Source organism: Phlebotomus argentipes, unplaced genomic scaffold, assembly GCF_947086385.1.
Source record: "Phlebotomus argentipes unplaced genomic scaffold, Phlebotomus argentipes genome assembly contig_15, whole genome shotgun sequence".
Lineage (NCBI taxonomy): Eukaryota > Metazoa > Arthropoda > Insecta > Diptera > Psychodidae > Phlebotomus > Phlebotomus argentipes.
The window spans coordinates 18394768-18421033 of NW_026776181.1; the positions used below are offsets into that span (position 1 = coordinate 18394768).

Here is a 26266-nt window from a genome sequence, read left to right on the forward strand (position 1 = left end):
TGTTGCTGTGTTGATGGCGAAAAAGAAGCCGAAAACAACAGCAATCAGAATAATTCTGCAGTTTTTTTTACTTTTCTTGACTCAATGTGTGACACCTCAAAAGCTAGCGGAAAATCACGTCAAGACGAGATCACACACAATGAATTTCACAAATTTCACTTCCAATTTCCACCCACACAAATCAATTCACATGTCAATCAGTGAATCAGTGAATATTTAATGTCTCATTTCGCCTGTCGTTTGCCGTTTCTGCCGAGAAACAACATCTTTTACACATCTTTCGCTTCGAGTGTTTTATTTTATTATATGTGAATCTCAATTTTCAGGGGGTCAAGAAATACTCCTCTTCTCTATGATATGGCAACGCTTTTTTCTCACCCCCTGACATTTGATAATTCGATACTTTTGCGCGCTCTTTTGCCCGTGACAGAGAGATAAAAAAAAAAAAACAGAGTGAATGGCGAAAATTACCTTCTCGAGTGATAAATCTCCTCCCTCGATGGCCTTAAACGGATAGAGTGCCACAACAATCTTAACTCTCGACGATGTATCCTGGATGGTGTGAGAGAGACAAAAAAAACACAGAGATTTTGATTAAAGCATTATTCAGCATGGAAAAAACCGGTAGAATTGGTCTTGAAGTCATTAATGCATAAAAAAGAGAAAGCCCGCCATCAATAGTAAAATTGATTTGCCACTTCCCCGAGTTATTAGCTTCTTACCACAAATTATTTAAATACACACCAAGAGACACAACACAGCATTGATTGTGGCTCTAGTCGCTCAATGTACTAATATGTATGCCTATATTTGACGTAAGAGTCGTGTGATTAAATGACAAATCACGGCGTCGGGCGAAAATTTCCAGCCTTTTATGCAACTCCAATGGTCGATGGCTTCAATTTCTGACCACCGCGGAACCTCAACTAAAACCTCCTGTCTGTCATGCCGCAATTGGTGGCCTTGTTCGCCACCAAACTGAAGCTTTTTCCATCACAAAATCGACACAGTTCCGTCAAACTCTTCTACAATAAATTGATCAATTGACTTGCGGATCAACTCGCGTCGTCACATTAACCATCTTTCAATCTCATGGGCAATAAATCTCCTTTCGTACAGTTCAAAAATTGCCAAAGAAAATTGCACAAGACACGCGAGTCTCTCTCTCTCTCCCCCTTTTTTCATATACGCGAAAAAGCCCGCACATCTGCAAGAGCGGCAAAATAGAGTCATATATAGAGAGAGAGACACAAGGCGTCTGTAGGAGAAATATTTATTAGATTCTCGCTATTTAACTTTTAATGACACAACAAATCGACAGTTTTACTGGTTGTATAACATAACTCCTCACTGACTCTCCTTCACTCCAAGCAATTTTCCTCCTCACTTTTCAGCCCATTCGGATTGTCTCTCGGCACTGTTGAGGCACCTTCTTTTGTGCCTCAGCATTGCATTTCATTTTCGATTAAATCAAAATGTCTCACAAATAAATTCACCGTGATTTATGCGCCTTCATTCAATTGCATTTTTCACATCTCCTCCGCACACTTTTGCACCCTGTCGCAATTTTCCACGATGACACAGTCTCAAACAGTGTGGAAAATGTGTGTGTTTGGATTCAATGATTAGTCCAAAAAATCACTGAAAGAATTCATCTCTCAGCAAATGAACAGAAAAAGTGAGGAATAAGACAGAAATTTCGCTTGCTTGTCTCACGCGAAGAACAACAAAAAGGTGGATCTTCTCTGGAGATTAGAAGGCAAAAAAAAAACTAAAAAGTCTAAATGAATTCATTTAGACATAATTCTGACCCAGTGCTCCAAAATCTTCCCACCATTTCCATGTTAATCTCTCCTCCTCTTCTGCTCTTTTTCATCTCTTCTCGCACTGGCTGTCTGTCTTTTTTTTGTGCTAAAGCCAAAGCGTCTGTCTCTATACATACCTTCGCCTTAGAATTCGGCGTCCCTGGAGTGGCAGTTCCGCCTGGCATCGTGGACTCAATCACCACACTACTGGCTCCGATCACAGCAGAGGGAACCACTCCTCCCAGCGACGGGGTCCCGTTTGTGGAGGTACCTCCGCTCTTGAACGTGGACACAGAGGACTGCAGAAGAAACAGAGATAAAAAACACTCTTTCATGCGCGTCTTCTGGTGAGAATCAGCAGCCCGAGGATGAAAAATATCCCCTCAGACCCCATAATTGTGACATTAGATAGAGAGAAGGGAGATCCTCTCTCTAGACAGACTACCTGTTGCTGAGACGATGAAGTGGGCGTCAAACTGCCCAAACTCCCCGATCCGTTCACTGTTTGCTGCTGATGAATAAATTGCCCGTTGGAATTAGCGTTTGGACTTGAACTCCGTGTGGAATTTTGGGCGGGAGAATTTCCGGTGCCTGCGGACGAGACAATAAAGGAGAGGCGATTAGAGGTATTTCTGCGCGCCAACGTCTGGATCCATATATCGAATAAATTATTACATTTATTAACTATACAAAGAAGCCCTTTTTTCGTTCACAATTCACCTTTTCCCACACTTTACGTCGTGCGCGCGTTAATTGTGGCCCCTGTGACGAATCTCCAAAGCCATGTCTTCACTTGAGCAATACCGAAGACTCTGTGTTACTTAGTATTCTTCACTCACTCTGCCTTCAGTCACCTCGCGCACTTTGAGATTGTGCACAAGGTATCAATTGCAAGCGATTGGGTGTCCAACACTCCCTCCTGCCATTTCCGCTCGATGCCCAATGATTTTTGTGCAAAAATGCAAAACATTGAGGCAAACGTGAGGACTCTCGAGCCACGTTTAAATGTCAAATCGATGCATTTTCCAAACCCATCACAAAACAATCCCAGGCAAGTGTTTGACTCACATTTTGAAATATCCGACATGTGTTTATTCTCTTCAAAATTCAATGCTAATATTTATGGGATCTCCCGAGGTGTCTCTCTCCACATATCTCGAGCATAAATTGTGTTCACTGGGTGGAAAACACGCGGTTTTTACTGTTAAATACAGCAGTTGACCTTTCCAATCTCAACATCACTTCGTCACATTCTGTCAATAGCGAGTCAATTAATTGCTTCTGTGACTCAAAAATCGCCCAACAAAAGCACATCTCAATCTCAGAAAACATAATTTAATAATTGTATTGCGAAGATTTCTTCTTTCGTGCGTGTTTTCTTCACACCTTTGTGTGTGTGTGTGTGTTGTCGCATATCTCTTCGTGTGATAAAAGTGGTGTTGAATCAAAATTTGTCATAATTTCACCTCTTCGCGTAGACAAGGAAAAAAACAAGCTTCACACACTTATCATATTCGCGCTTATTTATTAAGGTAGCCAAGGAACTAATTAAACTCAACGTTAGATTCTATCGCACATGACTCAAACTATAATTGCAAAACTTCCTGCTCAAAATACATTCACACAAACATTCGCGCGGCGACAGAGGGACGTCAAAAAGGCGAGACTGTAAAATTCCTTGATACAAATCAAACGACGCATATTTTATCTTTTTCCTCAAGATTTTCTGTCTCCTGAGAAAATTCCCATTTTTTTCCCCGCCCAGATCCTAATCGAGAGGGTGCAGAATATAACAACACTCTCTTCAACCCATCAACGCCAATGATGGTAATTTGCCACGGTTGCACAGGTGAATATGAATAAATTAAAGCTTCACAGCGATGAAGAGTGTTGATTTTGAAATTTTACAGTTTTCCTATAATGACTCTTGCCAGTCAAACTATACTCAAGATCACTTACTTGAGTGATGCTAAGCAGTAATTTACTCATAATTCCCTATTAACCAGTAAACTTCAGTCATCGCAACCGCAATTTTGCAGAGATTAATCATGTGAGACATTCTAAATTCTAACTTGTACAGAGATTTTCCCACGACTCTGCGCACCAACCCTTTCGCCACCGCCACAGCAAGAAGGAAACTCCGCAGAATTGTGTCACCATCGCAAGTGCCAAGGATTTCAACAATCAATAATCATTATCCGACAGTGTTATGGTAATTAGAACAGACTGAAAGTTAATTCTTGTGTTGAGAATACAAACTTCTCCCGCTTTCTCACTTCATCCAACCATTTTTCAATGCACAATTCCTTCTTGTGGCCTTTTTTTCGCGCACCTTAATTAGCCATGCAACTGACTTCAGCCGCCAGACAAACCACAATGGAGGTGACAAATTCAATTAAATTGTCTCTCGGGATGTATAATTTTTACACCTTTTCTTCCCTCCTCCCCAATTGCGATTATTCTCGCCCCTCCTCGTGACTTTTTTCCCCCTTCCTTCGCTTTATATTATTATCATAAATTGTGTGTGAAATCTCAAGTGTGAGAACGCTTTTTTGTAGGCATTCTAAATGGGCGAATGTGTGTGATTTGATAAATGAATATTAGTCAGCATATTTAAATTAGATTATACCATGGATAAGAATTCCATTTCGTCAGACGGACGCGTACTTAAAGAGGGTCATCAGAATTTTAAACCACATATTTCAGAGCCCGTTTTTCAGTGGTAATCTCAAGTGCTTTCATGCCTTCAATTCTTGCATAACACATTATTGTTATTCACTTTATTGCATTTTCTATTTCAAATTAAAACCACTAAACACTCAAATTAATGGTTTCCTGTTCGCATTACTCACTCCAACAACACTCTCCTGTTTTTTTCTTCTTTGCGCAATTAAAGAAAATCATCTCTCACACCAAAAGTGGTTGTGATTCAATTTTCTGTATAATAAAATGATTTATAGAAAGTTGGCAAACAAGACATCGCAAAAATTACTGTTTTTTCAGCCAATGCTCTTGTTCTTTGTCATGTTTTCTGTTCAATTTTTGTAGTAATTTCTCTCCTTGTCATGACAAGTTGAGACGCATTGAAAAGCAATATAAAATTGCCCTTTTCACAAAGTTTATAATAATACAGAAATAAATTTTTCTCACACAAATAAGAAACATTCAAAAACATGATATTGAAAGTGTGCGCAGCGCAAAGAGTGAAATTTCCGCACTTGGATGCAAACAAAATAATTAAAATTTTACTCACAAAACCCATTACAATATCATGCAGAACAGAAATTTCTTCCGTTTTACCTCCATAACATCAAACACACACACACAGACAAACACAAACAGACACAATTCAGCCCATAAAGTTTAATGGCAGGGAAAAATAAAAACATTCCACCAACTGCACGTTGCATTTTATCAACTTAAACTTGAAGACATTTATAGAAAACAAGTGTAACTTCATTCTCGCGCCCGTGGAAAAATATTCACAACGGTCATTTTAGTAGAAGAAAGAGAAACACTTCTCGAATGAGATCAAGGTTTCACTTTTCAGAGGTATTTCATATTCTTTTCTTCTTCGCCGTTAGCTGTATTTTTATTATTATTATTATTTCCACGCACGGGAAATATTCAAGTTTTATTGTTCAATTTGGATTTTTAATAGTGACAACTCTGGTGTCAGACAAAACAGCGCATTGGACAGGAAAATATAGAAATATACAGAGCTTTCGATGTCAGTTACCCTTTGTTTTCAAAACACTCTTCCTTCAATCACTACGCAAAGCACTTCTGACAAAAACCTCTTTCACGCGCAAGTGTATTCGCGCGATTCACGCCAATTGAGGACAGCACAAAAGTGTCTTGACGAAAACATAGACATTTCCCTGATTTCCCCCTTGATTGATTGTCCAGGCGACAATTTTCTTGTATTCGCGAAGCGGAATTGTCGAATTTTTTTTTTCGGGTAAACATTTAGGTTTTGAGTGTTGTTTCCATAGAACAAAATTCTGATGAAACGCAATTGTGTTCAACAAATCAAGATTCATTAGTGATAGTGAAACTCATTCATTTTCACCATTGGCCAATATCAACCTGACGCGATCACTGAGCGACGTGAAAATGCCGTAGGGACAATTTTGTGTGTCATAAATCAGCCCCTCAGAAGTTTGCATAATACAGTAATTTCAGGGCTGAACGTGCTGAATATTTACCAAATTTCATTGCTGACAGCAACATCATCGTCTTGGCGCGCTTAAAGTCACCGGGTTTCACTGTGATTTTCATCAAACAATTAAATCAACGTTCAATTTGTCTTTAAGATATCTTTCTCTCTCTGTTCAACAACTCCTTCAACTCAACACAAACTCCGCAATTGCTATTCCATTTGCAAATTCCACACACAAGTTGAGAAGGCCAATATTCATTGGTATCGCAAAGAGCGAAAGCAATTTCGGATAAGTGAATTGTTATAGAGAGACTCTCTCATGTGCTGGCAAAATAGACACTTTTGATTCCTTTTTTCAGGCGTCAGTCGCACAAAAAATCATTATGCAAGAAGATTTTAAGTCCTCCTGAATGATCACCACTGATATATATATTTTGCTCTCGTCACAATTGCGCGGCGGCAGCAAATACTGAGATATACTGAAAAAATTGAAAGCGATTCTTTAACCGTGAAATGCCAAGAAGTGACTGTGGCGATCACCATTTGCTCCACCGAGCAATAGTGAAACTCTCCATTGTGGGCTTTTCACAAATACACACAGCCAGACAACCAACAACAATAAAAAAAGAGGCAACCAGAGTGATATAGTGAGGTGAAATACATGCGAATAGACCTAATAGATCATGCACTGCTTTTTTCCCACTGGCCACAACACACAGGGTGTCTGCCATAAAGTGTCCCTCCAGGCGGTTTTTGACAAAAATACTCCAATGATTGGAAGCACAATAATAAATCGTCAAATTGTGCAATAAGACATTTTTATGTAATTTTCATTTCACTAGAAGCTCTCCTAAAAACCACACATATTCTCACCTTTTTCTCCTCCCAATCAAATTAGACAACAGATAAGGTGTTTTTTTTTCTTCTTCTACTTCACTCTCAAACCACCAAACCGCGCGCCTCCCTTCCCAATCCCGCGCCACAGGCAAAGTGGGGGGACAACATCATTAAAAAGTATATGGTACAATTGTTGAAATGTATTAATTAATTGCATTATATATACCCCCTTCACACTCGCATAACGATCTTTCTTTTTCCCATTCAATTCCGCTTAACTCACATATGTGAACACAGGCAACAAGTGATTGAAATGGAATTCATTCGGAAGTAATACCCCGTAATGCCTCAGTTCTTATTTACCTTTTTCAATTGAAATGTGATGGCTTTTTGCCACTCTTTCTCCCCCGTCAAAAATCTCTTATAATACCACACACATGACGTTTAAAATTCGCTTTCACAACAGTCGCGCCACTATCACAATGCGCCTTCGCGCAATTGCGAATCATGCAAAAAAAAACACACACCGCGAGCTCTGAGTAATATTGCAATGGGGGAATATTGAGACGGGAAAAATCAAATGGACTGCTAAATGTGATTAATGCAGATAATTCACAGAAATTTTACATGCGCACGAGAGAGAGAAAAAAAAGTCCTCGAGCAAAAATATCACCTTAAATGCATTCGATTCAATTTCAAACGCTTGTCTATTTGCCAATACACTTTATGTCAATGTTCCCCCCAAAGAGGAAAAGTACTTTCCTCATCACATTTATAGAGATCTCTCACACATGTTGTTTGTAAAAATTATAGGAAGTCACACCTGAGCAATTACAAAATTTTCCACTGAAAACCCAACATCCATCGTCGCACTTGTCGGCGACACATTCGCCACACAAGAATCTACAATTTTTGTTCAAAACACAGAAAACATATATATATATAAGAACCGTTTTTACATGAAAGGCACAATGGCTTGTACATATTAATTCGAAGGAGGTCACGGTCCATGGACTTTCTGAAAGTGTATGCAAGTTTTGTGATGGAGACGGTGGAAATAATATTCTCTCTAACTCATATGCCATTTTCCCCTCACTATGAGAGTTTGTAAGTTCAAGTAAAAAAGAAATATATTATATAAAATTAGCTACTCATTTTTCCATAGCTCAATTCACCGATAAAATGTTGGAATCGTGAGCCTTTCCTAGTACATTATTTTCTCATTTTCTTCCCTCCTTCTTCCCTCCTTGATGAATTTCAGAGCTCTCCATTTTTGCAATTGGAGGCGTACGCGCCAAAAGAAATCATCTCTCACTCTCTCTGTGCAGAGATCTTGTTAGATAACCACAACACCACAAATCATAGTTTAAAAGTATTATCAAGGGGGAGATAATATGTCTTGAATCTGTACACTTTATCCAGACGCGTCGGAACATCTTTAAAAAGCAAATTTTAGACTCTTTCAACTGTTTCAATATGTTCATTAACAATTTCTGTCATGATTTTCTAGTTTTACCTTCCAGAAATGCTATTTTAATCCTACAAAACCTAGATTTCCACTAAATAATAATGTTGGATTTGCCAATTTTAAGCATAAACTGCGGAAATCATTGTGCAAAGAAACATTCTTCTAGACTAAAATGACTTTTTTGATGTTATAATTGAATTTTAAACCTTTGTTTACTACAGAAACTTGAGCAAATTGAAGTCTTTCAAGCACAAATGCTCATATCTACCGAGAAAAAGAGGAATATTCTTAGTTTAAATACAAATTTGGTGATTTTGAGGGTTATTTAATCACCAGAATCTGTTTTAAAGCAATAAAATTGGTTTTTTCTAGGCAAAATAATTGAGAAAATGCCTAAATTTGATGAAACAGAAGCTTTCTCAGTGCAAATATTGTAAATATTTTATCACTATCAAGTTGTACACCACTTCTGATCATAATATCTGCCCCTTGAGTATTATAACTATAGCATAAATCTCCAAAGACTTCAGCAGAAGTTATAATCAAGTAAATGAATTGGCGTCGATTGATGCCTTTTTGCCCATCAATTCACTCTCTTTCGCATATATTTTGCGCCTTCCTTTTTTCTCACGTCAACGTCACGCTTCCAGCGATATTCCAGAAGTAATCAAGGCACGAGATTATTTATAATATTTTTAACAATGTAGTTCTCAAATTATAGACAACACCTGCCCTCAAGGCGTGAGATGACCGTGAGCTATGTAATTTGTAATTATACCATAATAGAATTACTGTGGGAATTTTTAAATCAACTCCTTCTTTTTCTAGCTACTAAAATAGACAGTCAAACACTCTCTTGTCTTTCTTTCTTTTTACATCAATTTTTTGGGCGAGATTTTCCCATTAACTTTCATCCCACTGCACAATTTCAATTCTTTTATGCCATTTTGCCTTTTGGGTGTCACACTTCTAACTTCTTTTCTCTCTCTGTTTCAACATTTGAACACACCCGCGATGTTCGTCAATAGGAAATTGAAATGAAATGGAAGTTTTTCTTGCCACTCTCTCAGCATGTCGATTGCATAAGCGCGCCAATTGGAAGGAAGTTTTTACAAGAGGAGTTAATTTAACTCTTTTTTTTTCTCTCGCTGCTCTTCAACTGAAAGTGTTTTATAATGAGACGTATCCCCACTGAGGAAATAAATTAATTACACTATATGTGAAGTCCAGTCAATCGATTGAGATGGGATTTTATATATGCATCGACAATATATTCCAATTATTAATGATATCCCCCCGCAGATGTTATTAGCAATTATTAATTCCTGCTGTACACCTACATATTTTATTACAGCACATCATTTTCCCCGGCCCAGATTAATCAAAATAACTGTGTGGCATCTAATTACTTAATGAAAGTAAATTGATCATTGGCGCACTTGCGGAGAGCAAAAAACCCGCGACAGGGAATATGCCTGTATATATCAGGAATTATGCAATTTTTGCATATTATAATTCTCCCTGCAATATCACTCTCTGTGTGTGAGAAAACGTGGACAGATACTTAATCAGACTCTCTAACGTCACACAGCCAATTTGTGTGCTCTCGATATCACTCCTGCTGTGAAGTTTATTCAGAGACCCGGTGCTGAATTTTCCCGCGACTCACAACTCCATGTAATATTTTGAATATGCTGTAAACTCGTGATCACATCTAGCTTTTTTTATATCTCTCTCTCTCTCCTTCGGACACTCATTTGAGAAACTAAACATTAATTCCTAGTGAGATTTTTCTGCGAAACACACACACAAAAATAGCAGAACGACAAATCAAAACATTTATCAATTTAATCACATCATTCCATCATGTTTCACCTCATATTTTAGCCATTAGAGTTAGATCACAGCGCGATAGTTAATGTACAGATTCCAGTCAAAAATGACACAGCTTTTGACCACTTACATTTTTATAAGTAATTTCTCACACATAACTTGCTGGAAATTATACATCGCACAAGTGTTAATTTGAGGAGGTGAATCTTCAAATAAGCGAAAAAAAAACATATTTTATTGGTAACTCCTTTTAGGCGCTTCACATTTTTATAGTTATGGATCTTTAACGAAGCTGAGACACGCGTTTTATTTACCCATTCCAAACATAGGCAAAGAAGTTGAGACTTGGACCTCTGTATTTGCTCATTAATAAAATATATCCCGAGAACACTCTGTGTTTTTCCCAATATCTCACTTCTCTCTCTCTCTTTAAAATGTTAATTGATCATCCAAATCAGACAGTGTGTGGATGAATAAAAACTCTCCACATTTGAGTATTATCTCGTGTTAGTAACAATAGGAATATTCCAAGGTAGAAGAATAATAATAATAATTCACCAATTAAGCTCACTTCAATCTTATCTGTTTTTTTTTTGTCATTGTGGTGCACAAATAGCGAATTTTTTGACTTATAATTACACATTTCGAGGTTCGTCGAGTGCATGAGATTTGGATAGAAGTTAATTATCGCACAAGGACATATTTGTTAGGCGCAAATTTAAATATTTGCAGTATCAGCAAGAAATCAAATAGTAATCTGTTTAGTCAACGGGAGGGGTTTCGTTGTCTGGTTAGCAAACTCGTGGAAAACCGACCTTTGTTTGTCAAACTTGGCGCCATGCTTTGCCAAAAGTTGAGGCGACATCCAAACACTCGCATCTCCTTCACGCGTTCCTTCATGTTGCCAAGAACGCTGGTCTCCGTCAGACTCACGCACGGAATCATAAGGGCAGCTTTCTTTCTCCTTCGAAAAATCCAACACTTTGCTTTAGCTCCTCTTTTCTTCAAAAACTCTCAGTTCTTTTCTTTTTTTTATAAAGCACACATCATATTTTCTTTTCACACTTACAACAGCGAACTTTTTTCACTCTCCTTCTTTCCAGCAAGCATCAAAATTTATTTCCAATCAGCATAAATTTTTGAAATGAATTCACTGGATGTTTAAAGTGGCAGCTCAAGAGTCAATTTCTCCACGTAAAGTGTATTTCTACCATCGCGTCAATGACTCTGCGGCTCGTATGACAGGCTCTCTCTCACTCTGATCTAAATGGCACATTCTTGAGATTACAGTTTGACGACGCTATATTTTCAATTTCGACACATGTTACATTTAGCCAATGCTGCTATTCATATTTCAATTGTGATTTTATGTGCATATTTGAGCGACAAGTACCACTATTTAAATGAATAAATTACAAATACAGAATTCAGAAGGAAATTCCCCAACAAAAATTGTCTAGAAAGGATTCAATGGCGGCCAAACAACATTACAACATTCACAGCTGCAGAGTTGAAACAATGACAAAACTCCTTGCCATATCGAGAAAGACCATCACACACAATTATTGATTTTCAATTTTGGATGGCAACACAATGTAATTTTCAATATAATTCAATTTACTTCCAAACCCCAGAAATGGACTTGATGACAACAATACAAAAGCCTCTCACTCTCTCTCTCTCTCTCTCAATGCTCTCAGAAGTTAAGAGGGCGGAATTGGTAAAAGTTTTAGCACAAGTGTCTCACTACCTAAAGTGCCTTTTTGTATGCGCGCGCCTATGAAACAGTCATATTTCAAAAGCCCCCAACATTACATTTTCATCATCATCTACCATCGCCCAGATGATATTGCATAATTCCCAAGCAAAATGCACTGACAAACACACATTTATATATGCCACAATTCTCGCCATGACGATGAGGAGTTCGAAGAAATGATGAAAGTTACTCATAATGTCAAATCACATAAAATGCACATCCTGACAAAGCTTTCCGCGAGAGCTTTTCACGTGTGTGTTTGTGTGTGTCTGTTGCATGCGTTGCAAAATTTAATGCAAATAACGGTTATTTAGCTTGATTCCCTTCTCAACTTTTATGCATTGTGCAATTATTTATTGGCAGAATGACGAGCAATTTGCACATTCATGTTGTTGGCTGCGCTCTCGTCTCAACTGGCAACGCAATACATCTTGGGTGAAATGATGATTGAATAATAAAAATTCAAATTGAACCTTCTGGGCTTTTAAATCTCCTTACACATCATTTCATTCTTTCTCGCGCATCTCTTTTTTTTGTCATCCACCCTTGAGAATTACAGTAGCGAAAATTAAATTAGGACACCTATGAAATTTAGGCCATTTTTCCCTTTGGTGCTTGAAAATTGAGCAACTTGAAGTTATTGAACTTTTCGATTGCGAAAATAGGGAATTTTAAGGTGGATTTAGCATTATTTATATAATGAAATGGCGATTAAGGAAGCTTGAATGTATAATATTATTTTTTTTCTGGGCCAAGAAAAAGTTAGAGTTGACTTGTGTCTTTACAGTGTAATAACAGTTAAATTCAAAAAAGTGGAATTTCGAAAAGTTCAAAAACTTTAGGTTGCTTAAAAATTCGATATTTCCATCGATTTTTGAGACAAAAAATTGCACAGAAGCGTTAAATGATAGCTAAAAACATACAAAAAGCAATTTGACAAGTCCAAATCAAAACGCTGAAGGATGTAAATGTCTTCTAGACATTCCAAATTCATGATTTAATGTAATTATCCCAGTCTGTATTAAAATAGGCAGTGTCCTTTGGCGCACATTTCTCTGCATTTTGCAATATCTCAGCCACGAATTTAGATATCGCCATGATCTCAACGCCATTTGAAAGATCATTAAATTCTCATTATTTCTTAGTATCAAAAGGAAAAGTGGCCTAAATTTCATTGGTGTCCTAACTTAATTTTCGCTACTGTATTTACATTTTCTTCCGCAACCCTTGTCAAATTGCACGTCATTGTACACCAATGAAGATAAAATTGTCTGAATGCACATACTTTTCAATGCTAACATACGTAGAAAATGAGACATTTGTCCTATTAAGAGAAAATCATATTTACAGTGGAATGATAATGTCTCACTATCAATCTTCTCATGTTACATTCTCACGTCTACATTTCTCCGCACACTCGCCAATAATTCAGCCAGAAGCTATAGGAATTAATCCACTGCGCTTGGCATCCCAAGTGTGAGCAATTAAGAGACATTATACTGTTGTTCTGACCCTCAGAGTCAACATTAATAATGCCTGGCAAACCCGTCATGGCTTGCAACACCACGAAAGAGAAAAAAATATAATCAGAAGTCCTGGCCGTCAACAAAATTATTAATTATCATTATTATTATTATTGCGCCAAGACGAAGCGCACAACAAAGTCATCAGTCCATTTGGAATTATTGAGTACCGTTCGGCAAAGGCATCTCTCTTCTCGCGCCCAAGAATCACTCTTGGCGCGAGAGACATTCCTCATGCAATGTCTTTTTCTTTCTCCGCGCCAAGGATGAATTATTCATTAACGGTTTTCAGAGCTAGTGGTGATATTTTAATAAATTATACCAATCATTGCCTTCTCCATCGAGAGATATTGCATATAGTGGAGATAATATTCTATCTCTCTCTCTCTCTCTCTCTCTCTGTCTCTCAGGTGATGCTATTACCGCCAATTATTCACCCCCTCTCGCGAGAACACCACAATCAATTCCCAGTGTTAATTATCGACTCAAATAAATTGCCACAGCAAAATTGAATAAAGATTTGCGCTATTGTACGAAAGAATAACATAAAACATGTGACATTCCAGACATTGTGCGGAGATTCTCAAGAAAATTGACGATTTTTCCTGGTCTCTCTCTCTTCAATCTGTTGTGTTGTCATTATGAGCAAGAAAAAAACAACCCAGAGAGAAGATATTCTCTCTGTCTTCAATGAAAACAATTTACATTAATTACCCCCTCATCACATATATTATTACTGGCTCTTTTTTTCCAATTCAAACACCAGATTTACAGTTTGCTGTAAAATAGTCATATATATTGGAAACCAATAAAATTCTGACATCATTCTCTCACTCTGTCTGTTCATCCATTTTCAATTCAGTAAGGAAGAATATTTACTGGATGATAATTGCAAAAGTTCACTCCTTGTCTTCGTCTTTTTGGCCTTTTTGCCCGTGTGAGGCGTCAAAGATCAAGAACCTGTCTCAACACATCATCATTATTCACTTCCCCATTCAGCCTTTTGCGATATATAAGACAAATAGTACCAATAATAAGTGGTGACTTATCGGAATCAAATTGACCTTCTTCTCAAGACTGTCTAAATACCTCTGAAAAATGTCAGTTTGCAGAAGTAATAATATTCTTCAATCAATAGATAAATCTAATCGACGAATAGCATCAATCAACATTTCCGCAAAGTGTAGATATTTCCTATTCAATATCAAACATTCGGCATTTCTCACGCTGACGATTTATAACTTAACTCCTCTCTGACCTCTCTCTCTGGGATGTTGTGTAACCATTTTCGGGCTCATTCAAGGGTGGGTGTGGGGCTGGCAAAGCCACTAATTGAAAGCTCAATGGATTGTTGTTGCTCATCGCCGCGAAGATTCCACCAACTTGAGCAAGAGTTGTGTATATAAATTGAAATGCCAGCCAGAAAATGTAATAATATTTTGCAGGCAAGAAAATTGATTTACAATTGATTCAAAACCCAGTAAAGTGGGTCGTAAGATGATTTACAAGTGGCCCCAAAAACACTCTTTTCATCATCATTCATTGTCGTTTTGCCATTTCTCTTGTTCTCATTTTTCTTGCCTTCCTTCTCTGCTGCACAAACATCCTTAAAGATGCTCCCAACCATATTAGTCACACACTCTTGTCATCACAATGAGGATAACGTGAGTTTTTGACACGCTGTGCGCGCGTCTCTTTGGGGAAAAATGGGTCAAGAGGAAGGTACTTGTTTGGGCCATTATTATTATGTTCTCGTGTGCAAAATCGAGGACGCATGAATTGGAGAGACACAGAGAGAGAGAGAGAGAGAGATGAGCGATGAAGACAAGGATCTTATTGTGTAGTCAGATTGCAGAAAAGTGTGCTCACAAATAGCAACCATACCAAAACTGCATCGAGAAACAATAAAAGCTCGCGGAGATAGATGTGAAAAACCGATTGGAATCATTGAAAACTCGCACAGAGAATGTGCTCACATAAATCTTCCTCGAGAGTTCTCACATTAAAAATTGAGATGAAGGTTTTTACTGTAGACAGCAGAGAGATAACTATGAATGCAAACTCCTTCTGGCCATAGGGTGGTTGAGAAATCCCTCAAGATCTTGGCAAGGCGAGAAAGAGAGAAGGTAAAGGAATAACGCCCGTGGAAGTTCTTCACTTATCACACTGTGGATTACTTCTTTCCCCCTTTTTGCTTCTCACTCTGTGTGTACTTCACGCTGCCAATGTCTTGGGAGCGATTATATGTACATATTTCGACCTAGAGAGCCATTGAACTTCCCAATAAGTCAGCCACTTGTGCACCCGTCTTCTCTCCACATCTGCCCAATTTTTCTCCATCTTCTCCTTTTCCCAACCATAGAATTGGTTGCAGAGGAAGACGAGAGAATATTGAGAAGGTGAGGCGAGTTGAGAGAGGAATAATAAACCACTAAAAGCAGCTACAACGAAGTCTTGAGAAACAGTACAGATGCTTCTGTATGCCAATGGATTAAATATCATGAAGAATTTTTCGTCTGTCTATAATCTCTTAAAACAGATCTTCACCATCTCTCTTTCTCTTCATTCTCATCGTCCAAATTTCATAAGAATTGAGGACTGGAAAATTTTCCAAACAACTTCAAACTACAATAAATTATATACTTTCATGGGTATTTTGAGAGATCTTTAACTCTCAAAACATCGCACTCAAAGCGACAAGATCATATTTCTCTCTTATTCTCCTCACTAAACGTGTCTTAAAACTGGGAAATTGATGAATAATCTCTGACGAATTGGCGCATTTTACCGAAAGAAAGAAAAAAAACACCCAAATCGAGAGTTGGAAGCGAATTTACACAGAAGATTGGAAATGTTTGGAACTGAATCTCGAAATCCTTGACGTTTTGCCACAACATTCTGGATTTCACACTTGTCTAATCTTATTTTATTTTCTTGTCGTGTGCGTTCTCTTAATTGTATCATATTCATACACCTCTGATTTTTCCCCCTATATATATATTCTTTACACACGGAAAAACCTGTTCCTTCGCAACGAAAAGGCAGCAAAAGAGAGAGAGAGAGAAAGAGAGACAAATACAGACACGACCATAAAATGTAATATCAAAAAACGCATTTATATTGATCGGACAAAAAGAAACTCCTCAAAAGAATCTATACAGAAAATCTATAAAAGTGACCGGTGAGCATTTAATTTCCTTCTTCTCCTTCTCACCTCCTCGTAAAATCCTCATTTACTATCTCGACAATCGGACAAATTGTGGAGAAATACCCGTGAGAGATGAGCTTCACAATATTATTATTATTTATTAATCTGAATGAATATTGATGATGTGAAGAGTGTTCTGAGAAGAATCACACTTGAGAATTTTGTGCAGAAAAAAGAGAAATTCACCAGAGACGCTTAAGTAGGAGTGTTTAATATCCATCGCGGTATAATTTGCTTTTCTGTGGCCCCAACAACACACCGCCGCGCATAGGCAACAACAACAACAACAGAAACACATCAAGATGCCACGAGACGAAGAATTAAGGAGGAGAAATCAGTGAATTTCGCAATATTATATCTTGTCTTTTGCATATTATAGCGCACCAGCTAAAATGTGTCCATGTGTTGAAAATTATGACAGTGAGAAGAGGAAAGAGATCTCAAGAATCAAGCAAAACTAAGCGATCGCGGCTCTTGGGATCACAAAGAGAGAGAAAAATCTCCGAAGGTGACATTCGACTAACTGTAATTCAGGTGATAAATGAACATATAAAGCCAATCCAATCACGCACAGATTAACGAAAAATATATTGCATGGAAAAACACACACTTTTCAGTTTTATCTATTTGTAAAATAACACACACTCAACACTCTATTTATCGTGAATTTCTCTCAAAATAATAAGAGAAGTAGCAAACGAGTTACGGAGAAGCTACAGATATATTTCAACTTTTAGATATGATGAAAAAAATCCGAACACTTTCTCGCTTTATAGAGTGGATGCGCGCGTTCATTTATTAGCAACTCTAAAATGTGACTGAAGTTGCGTTGACTAGCCACAGTGCTCTGGACCCCAATCACACACTGGCAGCGAAACACCGAGCGAACACGGGAGTGAGGGAGCCAGGTAGAGACACAGAGAGAGACTCGTTCGACCACCAGCGACAATTCCACAGGCCACAAGCTCAACAGAGTCACGAGAGACAGTGACTGCGCGCCTCCCAAGACGCTCAACACCTCAGCACTGTTCATCTTACACACGCTTTAGGAGTCGCTGGCAAGCTCAACCACACAACTCTCCCAACAATCACACACATGCCGAGAAGCCTCCTTTTCTTAGAGAGACACTCTCCAAAGCACAGAGAAACAGAGCCAAGCAATATTGTAATCACATTCGGCACGAAGGTATAGAGGATATATCGTGAGGTTTATCATTCGCTGATTCTCAAGCGCTCGCGCGGTTGTATTTAAATGACAAACATGACTCGCCTTTATTAGTTATAAGGAAATCGCGAGAATATCAACATTTTGCTATTCACCAAGAGATAGATTCATCAATGATAATTATACAACTGTGTGCTGCAGCCTTAAAAGCTTCAACAGCCAACTACAAATTGTTGTTATTCATGTAAGACATGCAATTACAGGTATTTCACCTATAAATCATAACAACTCACTGGCAATCTCCCTCATGAAGAGATCATTTATTGGACAAATATGTTTCACTTCCTCAACTATTTTCTCCTCATCACTTTTCTACTTCCCTCGCAACGACAAAAGAGGAGAAGAAATTGAGAATTTTGAAGTGAAAGATACCAAATAGATTCTCTCTAACTAAAAATGATAAACCCTCCCAAAGAGAGACACGAAGAGAAATTTTTTTTATCTCTCTCTCGCTCGCTCTTCTCCTGAACGTTCAAAATAAACACCAAGCAAAACAACAGCAAGTTGAAAGACAGGAATTGGTGAGCCAGAGAGCAGTTTCGTGGTGGTGTGAATGAGATTCACTCCACCTCTATTGATACCTGTGCCTCTTTTTCGCCAAACCAACACCCATGAAACCAATTCGCCACTTAAATATCCCCCCATAGATTCCACAATCTTATATGATCTACCGAAGAATGTGTTAATGCGGCGAAGTTGCATTTTCTACCCTTCTCCATGTCATACAATGTATGAAATCCCTCTCTTTCGCACTTTGCGCACAAACAATTATAAGAGCGATTACAGATTTGTCGCTCACCCTCGAATCGACGCGAACTCGGATCAATCCTCCGTGGATGAGTCTGTAGTGTGTAAAGGCGCAGATCAGCGATAAGTCGTGGTTGATCTGCAACTTTACACACTCAAAATATGGATTAGCTATAATTCGTGGCTGAACTGGCGCTAAAAATACTCAGGAGTTATTCTTCTTTGTCGACACTAGCGCCACTTTTGCTTCGTGTGTTCAGCTGTCACTGGATTTGCATACTTCAAAAGCGTGAAATTTTACGTTAAAATTGCGAAAATTGATGTTTCGCAGAAGAATTTAATGATTTTTAATAATCCAGGAAATCATTCGCAAGAGATCCGCCATTTTGCATTTCCTGAATCTTGCAATGCTTCAGCGAATATTCGCACGTGGGCGCTGCCGTCGGGAAGCCCAAAAAATCGGCTGAATCTTCGATAAATCGAGGGATTATTCACGTTTTCTGGCTAAGCGAACTATCAGTCGAAGACACTCGCGCTCTCGCTTATCCTCCCGTGGATCATCAGCAAGTCTGTAATCGCTCTAAGGTGGCTTTAAATTGATTCAAGCAGTGATAATAATTTGCATTGAGTAATATAACATTGTTTCACTGACTGCAAAGTCGCCTGCAAAATGGAATGAGAATCTTAAGCCATTTGAGATGTGTGTGATGAAGATTTCAAGAAATCGCCAATTCAGTGAAGGAAACTCGGACAGGAAATTGGAAGACATCACTTGAATACAGGATAACTCCAGCTGTTCATCCGGCTTATGGAAGAAGTGCGACAAAGATCAAATACACACAGACAAGAGATAAAGTAAATGTTCCAAAGTGTAATAAAGGATTATCATTTTGTCAAAATGTCAACCACACCTTCTTCAAATACATCTCCACAATTGCAAAGTACACTCTTCAATCCAGTGACTTTCTCTCTGTACAGCCAATTGGCAGGATAATTCCACCAAAGAGAGCTTGAAGAGTCACTCAAGCATAATCTTCAAACACATTAAACCCCACAAACGACTAATTTCGTCGCACCAACTGATACGCGGGACAAATTGATGAGTTTTCAGCGGTTTTTGGTGAACTGTAAAGCGTGTTTTAGTATATTAGGAATCATATCCACTTGAGTGAATTGTTAATAACCTTTTTCGCTCTTTTTTTTTGCTTCTTCTTTTCTCTTTTGTGTGTACACAAAACAGCAAATGCTAGAGATTGGGCCAGTGACCTGTGTGAACCAACACAAACTCACCCACAATTCTCCTCCTCATCAAACATCCCAAACTGACAAAATTACAAATTCTCCCCTCAACAATACAACACAGGTCATGGACACCATCGAAGAAGAGTCTCTCCCAAAAACAGAGCCATATGCAAATGCCCGTCTTTTGACTATGTGTACAAAATACATTTGGCTGAATTTTAAATGAATTACCAGCGTTATTATTAATTGCAGCAGAACCAAAAAGAAAAAAAACGGAGGCAAGAGAGTGTTTGGTGGGAAAAGAATGGCATTCACTGGTAAATCTCTCTCTCTCTCTCAATTCTCCCAAAATTCATTTTTCTCTTGTGTATAATGCTTTGTGAATTGTCTTCAAGCCCCCAGAAAAGAGAAGGAGAGAAGTCAATGGGCTTGATTTATTGATCAATAAAGTGAAATAAATTGGAATTCTTGTAACACCACCGCGTGTAACTCCTTTTTTCTTCTTCTTCTGGGAGCACCCAAAACAAAAAGACATTCTCAATATAACTTCCCCCCAAAAATTGCCAAAAACTTTTATGTCTCTTTTACCTAACTTTGAGAGTCTTTTTGCCCATGGCAGAAAGTTTCTTGCATATAAAATGTTGAGGCCAAAAGTGAATAAAAGGTACGCGCGAGCTGTTTATTTTCTTATATTCAGCCCCAAAAAGCTCACTCACTAATGAGATATAAAACACTTCCAAGTATCTCTCATTTAATTTTCAGACTCTTTTTTTTTCTTTTAACACCCAAACGGAGGTCTTGATGTTTTTCTTCCCTTTCGCGCGCGCAGCACAACAGCGACAGAAAAAACTCTCCCATTCTTCTGGCCACCCAACAGAAATCGAATGGGGATATACAGAGTGTGTAAATGCGCAATAATTAACCGAATTAATGGACCTAAGAGACACACATTCTGTGTGTACACCAAGTGAAACCCACGCACTCACTGTTTTTTTTCTCTCATCTGTTGCAAAGCAAGGAAAAAAAGTCCAACGTCTTGACAAATTTTTCTTGCTGGCGCGCGAGAAAGAATCAACCAAAGAATGGCATTGAATTCAACTTGAAACACTACTTTTACTCTCCTCCAATTCAATCTGCATTGTCGAATGGGGAGTCGCAAAAAAAAGGCATCACTGACATTTTCTCAACAGACCCATAAACCTCTTTTCCCAATTGGCTAAGTGAGGATTAAAAATACTCACTCGGATTGTTGTTCGGCTCTGACCAATTCGTTGTCACCTGACACCCCAAATTGCTCTTGCTCACGCCACGACAGCAGGACCACTTCCGTCCGTGCCACAGGCCCAAATGGTATCTAAACGATTTCGGATTGTCGTCACAGACTGCAAGACAGAGAGAGAGACACTTGTTAAATGGCTTCATTGTTATCCAAGCGAAGACAAAGAACTATTTAAAAGAATATACCATCGAAAATATCAAGTCAGTGCGGTTTTTTTCTCTCCATTTCTTCAATTTGTGTGTATAAAAACACGATTTGGATGTTTATGACAAATTGACAGTTGATAAAGTACTAAAAATTCAATATTTCTTTCAATTTTCGAGACATTTTACAAACATTTAATGATACAAATTTTGTAATCTTGATAATATCTCAATTCCAAGCCGAAATATTATAAAATCCAGAGAGAAATGCGCAAAAGGACAGCGAAAATTAATTAAAACACTGCAAATTTGGCTCTAAATCCATGTTATAACGTTATGTTATGTCTTGATTTAGACTTATCAACTTGATTTTTGTATGTTTTTGTGAAAATTACAGTATTTTGCTATTTAAAAAGTGTGATTTTTAGTCAATTTTTTACTATAATGTCCAGAAAATCAGTAATTTATTATTGGTTCACCGCAGGAAAATGGTTCTAAATACATTTACACATTCACTCATATTTTCCAATGCAATCTAAATGCAAAGCTCTGAAACTCTTAGCAACAGAGTCTCTCATTGACACCATCATATACATGTTTTTGAGATATCAAAGAGATGGAAATTCGTCGCGCGGGTACAATTAAGTTTATATTATGAATTGTTGAGCAACATTATAGTGTGTGTTTCACTCTGTGAAACTTTTATGCTTTATAGCTCGAGTCATCGGACAATAGCACCATTTGTCCAGGCATTTGACAGACAAACTGTTGTGCGATGCATATTAATTGACGAATGAAACATAGAAATGTCATATTTCAGTGGATTAATCAATTTTACGGATGAACAAGACAGAGAATTCAGTACAGTTTTCTCTCCATCTTCACGCAAGAGTCAAAAGATTTGCGCGCAATTATATCGGCAAACATAACATGATTATTATTGTCTGGGTTAATTAGAGGCGTTTACTGACCCGTTCTTAGAACTTTAATCCACTCATGACGCTCTTTCTCGCTGCTCGCCACGAGATACAGAGTATATTGGGTCTCAGCGCTGGATCCACCATCTGTCGTCTCACAATAGCCAATCTGAAATGGATAGCCCTGGAGGTTGGCAGAGAGAGAGAACACAGCATTAATTGCATATTATTCGAGATACCCATTTGATTGGGAGAGAGATACTCACTTCCGGAGCAATTGGATCTCCACCTTCAACATTCAGAGAAGCCAATTCCACAACACGAATGCCCTTGATGTTGACACGACCTCTTTCTCGTCGTTTCTGTTGTTTTGCACATTATGAAAAAATATAGTAAGAAGAAAAACATATGCATTTATCTCTCAACCATTATTAGATACAGAAGCATTAAACACAAATGTGGATGCAAAAGTATAAACAATATATTTTGTAATATAATACAAAATAAAACGAAGCACAAGAAAAAGAACAACAATAAATCTCTTCTCCCTAACTTCAGAGACGATCTTCGTTCCACCTCATTGAGAATGCAAAATGTGATAAGAGAAAAAAAGAATATATTAAACACCTAATCAGAGAATTAATCTCACACAATAAGCTTCCCACGAGTGCACTTTTCATACAATTACACTTCTTCTTCTTCTTTTCTCCTTTTTTCCCTACAAATGTTACAGTTGAACCGAAACTAATTGCGTAACAATAAAACACACAAAATATTTTAATTTGCCCAAGCAATGCCAAAGATATTCTCTCTCATAATTGCTCATTATTATCCAATATGAAAATATTCTGTGTATAAAAACAATCCAAGAATCATTATCGAATTCAATTCAACAACATTTCTTTGGAATATTTTAACCTCTTTCTTTCTGTCTTTAATATAATCTCTCAAAGGCAATTTTTCATCCCTATTCAGTTCTATTTATATCGACTTCTCACAATCCTTTGTCCGAAAAAAACACAGTCAAGAAGTTTTGTGTGTGTGGAGAAATAGGAGAAAAAGCCAGGGAGAAGACGATAAAATAGAAAAATCACATTTTTATCTGTCACTTTGCATTACATGCTTCCATCATCACAGTTCAGCCGAGGGTATTATTATAATGGAAGGAAATGTGTTAAAATTTATTATTTTTATGGCATAATTACACAGTCTTCACAAGAGAGACACATGAATAACTCCCTCACATTTTTCTCTATGCATCTCTCAAAAAAAGAAGGCTTACAAATAACGAAAGACAAGAGGAATTTTTATATGCTTCTCATCTACTCTCGAGGGTTATGCGAAGGGTTCAATGCTTCATATTCAAACAAGAACGCCTTTCCTCAATGCTCCTCAAGACTTCTTCTCCACGGCAATTTATGAGGTACTAAGAGACATTCTTCCTTATCACAAAACTGGAATCTACGGCATTTATTATATCAAATCATACAAAATGCCCCTCACAAGACAGACATCGGCATTTCTTTTCCCTCTTTTTTCTTCTTTTCGAGAACCAACAATAATAAGTGGTGTGAATAATTTAGACATATCATTTTCCTATTCAAATAAACTTCACTCCGTTTCATGTGTGATCCATCTTCTGTGCACAATAATTGTGTGCAACAATTGAAAAATATTCGAGCATGATCAGTTAGGCCTTCAAGAATGATTCCTCAACATCTCAGCCATTGTACAGTCAGACGAGTGGAATTTCCTTTCACAGAACAAGAGGTCATCCCTGCGGATTTGGGTGAGATGCATCAGAATCACCGGCATTTCATCACAAAATACCATCACTTCCCTCACTCATTACATATTCCTGATGCATATTTGGCCCATAAGTAACACACACTCACACACTCGGGCGCGCATAAAAGAAGCGGATGACCCTTAATTGATTGACCAATATTGATATATGCGAAATTTTTACAGCCACAATCGTCGCCAATGAAATAAAGCACGTGAATTTTGCCGTTTGTTGAAGTACAGAAAATTTTCGGTCGTTGCAACTTTATTTTCATAACATTTCAAATAAGTTGTCAAAAATATGAATTCCTAAAATTGCGTTGCAACATTGTAATTCATAGCATTTACGAAATTGGAGAATTTATTTTCTGGGCAAGAAAGGCAAGAAAAGCCGAAAAATTCACGTGAAAATTAAGGAAATTGACAAAAATTATGTTTTTAAGTTGATTAGCACAAATTTATTGGATTTCTATGATCTATTTCGTCTTGTTGAATTGATTCTTCGCGTTTGACAGCTGATATTCATATTAAATAAACTCTCCACTGCATTAGCGCCGCCGTGCGGCTGCCAATGTAAGCTGTGAAAAGCGAAATACAAAATCTGTAATGTTGCAACAACCCTTTAAAATTTATTTATCAGAAGTTGAAGAATATTTGGTCAATCTTTCAACCAATCTTGGTTTCTTCTGTGGGTTAAACACTTTATTCGTCTTCCTTCATCTTTATTATAATCAAAAATTTGCCCAGAATTTAGATAAATTCACCCAATTCAATATTATCGCGAAAGATGCTTTATTCCATTGACAACCACTGTAAACACAGCAAATGCAAAGCAAAAGGAGGTTTAAGAGCTGACTGAGAAAGAGGAATTTTTCAGCAATGAGGTAGTCAAAATTGACAGGGCAAAAAGGGCTCAATAAATTTCACACAAACACCATTTTCATTTATAAGACACAAGAGAAGAAAAGCTGAAGGAATGTGTCATAATTTTTGGTTTCCGACAAGCATGTCCAATAACAACCAATATGGAGATTTCTTGTCTTGAGAGGCCCATAAAATTCTGTTTGTGTGCCATTTGGCAAAAATATTGAAGAGGAACTTTCCATAATATCCGCGCACCTACATAGGGTGGGTCTTTTATACACATATGCAATTGACGCAGCAAAGAGAGACAAACTGCCACTTTTGTGTGCCTTCAAGTACTTCGTCTTTTGTACCATCCCTTTTAACTCATCGCATAAATACATTTGTATTTACGACATGTTTAATTTTTTGACGGAATCTTCTTTCCTTTCTCGAGAAGAAAAAAAGCACACTTTTTACTCCATCTTATTCCAAACATAAAAGGCCACACCAGACGACCTCAAGGAAATATATAACTTTTTCGAAGAAGACACAATTGAAAGCACATCACGGGAATAACGATGTGCCATGAACTCAATTACACTTTTTTCCACAGAATTCTTTTTTTTTTTCACCTCCTCTCACTCATTGATTTGCTATTCTGCCCGTCTTTTATTGTGATGACTTTTTCTCGGGAGGAGAAAAAGAGAAATATTGTTGGAATGTTGAAAGCATATAAGCGACAATTCTAACATTGCGCGCAATGAGGTGGAAAAAATAAAGAAAAATTCCCATAGAAATACACACAATATTTAAATATTAATGCTTCACATCTCGTGCGCGTCTAAACATTTCCAATCACCCATCAATATCATTTGTTATTTGGTGTCTTTGCTGCCGTCAACAATGTCCCAACAATGTTTACGCAGAGAGCGAGAGCAAGAGAGAGCGAGAGGGAGCAAGGAAAATGTCCAATGAGGATGTTTGATCTGTATAGAGGAGACATCAATAATATTCCATCATGTCTTCTCTTCATCTTGGATGTTTTCTTATACGTTTGGAATTCAAAATTGGTTTATTGTTATGCAAATGCATGTCTCTCATATCTTTTTAAGCCTCTCTTTCCTATCTCCTCTGCACTGCAGAACAATGATGGATGATATTATTCTTCTGACTTGTGTGTGTGTGTGTGTATATTTTCCCTTCAGCCTTTTCTGTAACTCATCTTTGTCAACCGAGAATTACAGGCTATCAAAGGAATGACACACGGAAAACCCAATGGACATTGACTCTGCGTGCAAAACAACAATGGATGTCTGAAATCACTGCTCATGGGATAAATGCAAGTGTTTGACTACAAAATCAACTCTCTTCATACAACTTCTCACCCATTTATATCGATTCAAACACACTACGTGAGACGTGAGACTTCCAAATCACTTCGCACTATCAATTTAATTGCTGACAAAGCATGAAGGAAGTGAAGGAGC

General features: G+C 37.7%; 1 protein-coding gene across 4 annotated transcripts in view; it reads right to left on the reverse strand.

The window, feature by feature from the left end:
• Positions 1-26266, reverse strand: part of LOC132263362 (tyrosine-protein kinase Btk29A) — a 33538-nt gene that overhangs the window by 5313 nt on the left and 1959 nt on the right. The window contains exons 3-8 of one of the 4 annotated variants that reach the window (XM_059763086.1): positions 22415-22510; positions 22203-22332; positions 21051-21191; positions 2251-2396; positions 1943-2104; positions 472-552 (exon numbers count right to left, since the gene is read on the reverse strand). In XM_059763086.1, the coding sequence (XP_059619069.1) occupies positions 472-552; positions 1943-2104; positions 2251-2396; positions 21051-21191; positions 22203-22332; positions 22415-22510 (756 nt within the window). Of the gene's footprint in view, positions 1-471; positions 553-1942; positions 2105-2250; positions 2397-6013; positions 6491-10920; positions 11626-17119; positions 17410-21050; positions 21192-22202; positions 22333-22414; positions 22511-26266 lie in introns of those variants that run through there. The other 3 variants (XM_059763088.1, XM_059763087.1, XM_059763089.1) reach the window with 3 other exon arrangements.